At 51.9% G+C, this 3,637-nt stretch overlaps 1 protein-coding gene across 1 annotated transcript; it reads left to right on the forward strand.

The window, feature by feature from the left end:
* The first annotated feature begins 647 nt into the window (after positions 1-647).
* B0H65DRAFT_107154 (uncharacterized protein) lies at positions 648-3,386 on the forward strand. Its single transcript, XM_062820506.1, has 2 exons — positions 648-3,017; positions 3,076-3,386. Exons 1-2 carry the CDS (start codon positions 748-750, stop codon positions 3,107-3,109), a joined length of 2,304 nt encoding a protein of 767 aa, XP_062684347.1. The 5' UTR covers positions 648-747; the 3' UTR covers positions 3,110-3,386.
* The last annotated feature ends 251 nt before the right edge of the window (positions 3,387-3,637 follow it).

Raw genomic sequence — 3,637 nt, forward strand, 5'->3', positions numbered from 1 at the left:
CGTCTCGTCGTCTCTTGTCCCGGTTTTGCCTCTCATTACGACACCACCCTCTTTCACTCCTTCACAACACTGCCTTCTTTCACCCACACGTTTTTTTTGCAAATCAAGGAGTTACGCCCCCAGTTGCGTTCTCCGTCCCCAAGCAGCATCGTGCCGCTGCCTCTGCCGGCCTATTCTCCCCCCTTCTTTCAGATACAACTTGAGCCCTTCTATTCCTATTCTTTGCAACCTCCTTCCTCCTTTGGTTTACCACATTAACCCGACAGATCACCTCTTCCTCGACCAACCCTCGCTTTTCTTCAACACGCTCGTTTCAGTTGTCGAAACTTGAAGTTGGATTGAAACGGCAGACCACCTTCGCTTTCCCCCATTTCTGCCACGACTACGACGAGGACTCGACTCGACCCGATTCGATCCAACAACCTGGAAGCCGGCCTTTGAAACGACGACACACAATATCGGCCCCATCGTGCATTGACAATCGCTCTCTGCTGTTCATCCGATCTTGGTTCTCGGCTATTGTTCTTGTTGGATAATAGCGATACATTTGGGAGTCTTCTTTTGACAATCAGCTCAGCTCAGCTTCACGGGTGTCGACTTGACTCAACACCCTTCTTCGACGAACCATACCAGGTCTCTCATCGAGTAACCGCCGACGACAAAGACCGCGATTCGCTTCTCCCACCCAGTAACCCCTTCGGGGTATCGTAGAAACCAACAACCTCGAAATCACACAAACCGACAAACATGCGCTTCTCGATAACACGGCCCCTAGCGGCCCTCGCATCCATCGCCGCCCTCGTATCTCCCGTCTTTGGCGAACAGAAGCTGCAGTCCCAGGCCCTAAAAACATGTCAAGCAAACTCGGGCTTCTCAGCTAGTCTGTTCAACGTCCAATATCTCCCAGAAAGCGGCAGGGCCAATGTCGACATCGTCGCCGTCTCTACCATCCAAGGCAAAATCATCTTCGACGTTGCCATCTCGGCCTACGGCTACGAAATCATTACCGCCACAGTCGACCCTTGCAACTCTGGACTGCTGGGTTTGTGCCCTATGACGGCCGGCAAGATTCCTCTCAACTTCACACTGCCCGTCGACAAGGACGCCGTTTCACAGATTCCCAGCATTGCCTATAACTTTCCCGATATCGATGCCAAAGTACGAGTCAGAATCAACATGACAGATGGAGAAGATGCCGGTAAATCAGTCGCCTGTGTCGAAGCTGAAATTTCAAACGGAAAAACCGTCGACTTGGCTGGTGTCAAGTGGGCTACGGCCATCGTTGCCGCCTTTGCCTTGACGTCATCTGCCTTCGTTTCTGGCCTCGGCCATCACAATGCCGCATCGCACGTCGCCGCCAACGCCCTCTCTCTCTTTGGTTATTTCCAGGCCCAGGCCATGCTTGGACTTACCGGTGTTCCTCTACCACCTGCCGTTATGGGATGGACCCAGGATTTCCAGTGGAGCATGGGTATCATCAAGGTCAATTTCATGCAGGACATCTTTACCTGGTATCAGCGTGCGACTGGTGGTACTCCCTCGATGCTCTTCGACTCTTTGGCGACAGTCTCTGTTCAAGTTCAGAAGCGTGCGCTGGACGTTGCGGACTTGGGTGTGGGCTTGGCCAGGCGTTCGATGGCGTATATGCCCAAAACCATCTCTGAACCCATGGATCAGGCCATGAATCACGCACTTCTCAAGCGCGGAAACATTCAAACAGATACCGGCAGCTACGTCGTGTATGGCATCCAACGTGCGGCTTTCCGTGCCTCTATCGAGTCCACCAACTTGTTCATGACGTGCTTGATCTTCTTCTGCGTCCTCGTCGTCATTACCATTATTTGCGTTGCTGGCTGGAAAGGATACTGCGAATTGGCCGCACAGAAGGGCTGGATGAAGCACGACACCTTCCTCGACTTCCGAAACGGCTGGTTCACCGTTCTCAAGGGCATCCTCTTCAGAATTACCCTTATCGGCTTCCCCGCCATGACCGTCATGTGCATGTGGGAGTTTACCCAGATCGATTCGACCGCTGAAGTAGTGTTGGCCATCTTTTTCTTCTTGGGTATGCTTGTTACACTGGGCTGGGCCGCGTTCAAGGTTATCAGAATCGCGCGCCGCTCCGTTGTCATGCACCAAAACCCGGCTTACATCCTCTACTCCGACCCTCAAGCATTGAACAAGTGGGGTTTCCTCTACGTCCAATTCCGAGCTTCGGCCTATTACTTCATCGTCCCTGTTCTCGGCTATACTGTTGCCAAGGGTATGTTCGTCGCTTTCGGACAAAATAACGGTACTGCCCAAGCTGTCGGTTTCCTTATCATCGAAGCCGCCGCTTTGATCGCGGCTACTGTCATGCGCCCTTGGATGGACAGGAAGACCAACTGGTTCAACATCGCCATTTGCATCATGAACTTCATCAACGCCATCTTCCTGCTGATGTTCACTGAAGTCTTCAACCAGCCGCCGCTCGTCACTGGTGTTATCGGTCTCATCTTGTGGATCTCCAACTCCATCTTCTCCCTGGTTTACCTGCTGATGCTCATCTGCTCTACAATCTTTGTCTTCTTCCGCGAGAATCCCGATAGTCGTTACCAGTACATGGCCGATGATAGGACATCCTTCATGAAGTCACAGACTCATCTTACAACAACCACCGAGCTGGATGCGCTTGCGGCGACCGCTCGCGGAGACAAGTCCGGGTTTAAGGGACTCGACCTCGATGACGATGCGGAATCCATGTCTTCGGATTCGCTTCGTCGTCAAACCGAACTTCAGCCCGGTATGCCAGCTGGTGGAGCTGGGTTGCACTTCACCAATGCTCCCCCAAGGTCTCCGGTTGACCCTGCGATGCCGCTATTCCCCTCGGAAAACCGGAACACCCCAGGTCCTCAGTATGGCGAGAAGAAGCCAGGTGTGAACTTCGATCCTCGGGCACCGTCACCAAGCCCATACGGCGGCCCACAAGGCGGTAACGCCAGCCTCACGCCACAGTACAGGGCTCTCAATAACGCGAGGTAAGTTTCTCTCAAGATATTGTGATTAAATTTGAACGAAAGCTAACACTTGAAACAGCCCGTGGCAACGAGGTGCCGGCTATGAGCATTAATGATCGAAGTTCACAGGCAAGATACTATGGTCTTCGCCTCTTATGACCTTGGGAATAAACGGAGTTTTTGCTTTTCGGAGAAGCCATTTTCATGACGGCGATACTTTTCACTCCTCGGATGGCGGTATATTTTTGGGTTGGTTTGTTGGAAGACCCCTGCATTGGGTATGGATATCTCACCCCTCCATAAGAAGTGGGCGGGATAGAGGGGACAAAGGATTCAAGAAGGGAGGGTCTTTGTGTGTGCTTGTTGTGCCTCCTTGCCTCAAGTCATTGTATACCCCCTTGCTTTTGGGCTGATTTTATGCCACACCACTACACTCTGCCGTGTTGGACACACGGGTAAAGAGTGTTCTTTTCCTACTATCGTTTGTCACACGTTTTTCTGTTTCTTTTTAGTACTATTTCTTTTTGTGTTCAAAAATATGCTAGGGCATCACAAAGGCGTCTTTGGGTGGTGGCAAGTAAGAGATAGGACGGAGGAGGAAGCAAGTCACCCCGAAAACATGGGGGACAGATACCATGCTA

This window comes from Neurospora tetraspora (assembly GCF_033439725.1).
Source record: "Neurospora tetraspora strain CBS 560.94 chromosome Unknown B0H65scaffold_2, whole genome shotgun sequence".
NCBI lineage: Eukaryota > Fungi > Ascomycota > Sordariomycetes > Sordariales > Sordariaceae > Neurospora > Neurospora tetraspora.

Coding starts and splice junctions, on each gene's coding strand:
- B0H65DRAFT_107154 (XM_062820506.1), top strand. CDS start 748: ATGCGCTTCTCGATAACACGGCCCCTAGCGGCCCTCGCATCCATCGCC. Junction 3,018..3,075: donor AGGGCTCTCAATAACGCGAG/GTAAGTTTCTCT, acceptor CACTTGAAACAG/CCCGTGGCAACGAGGTGCCG.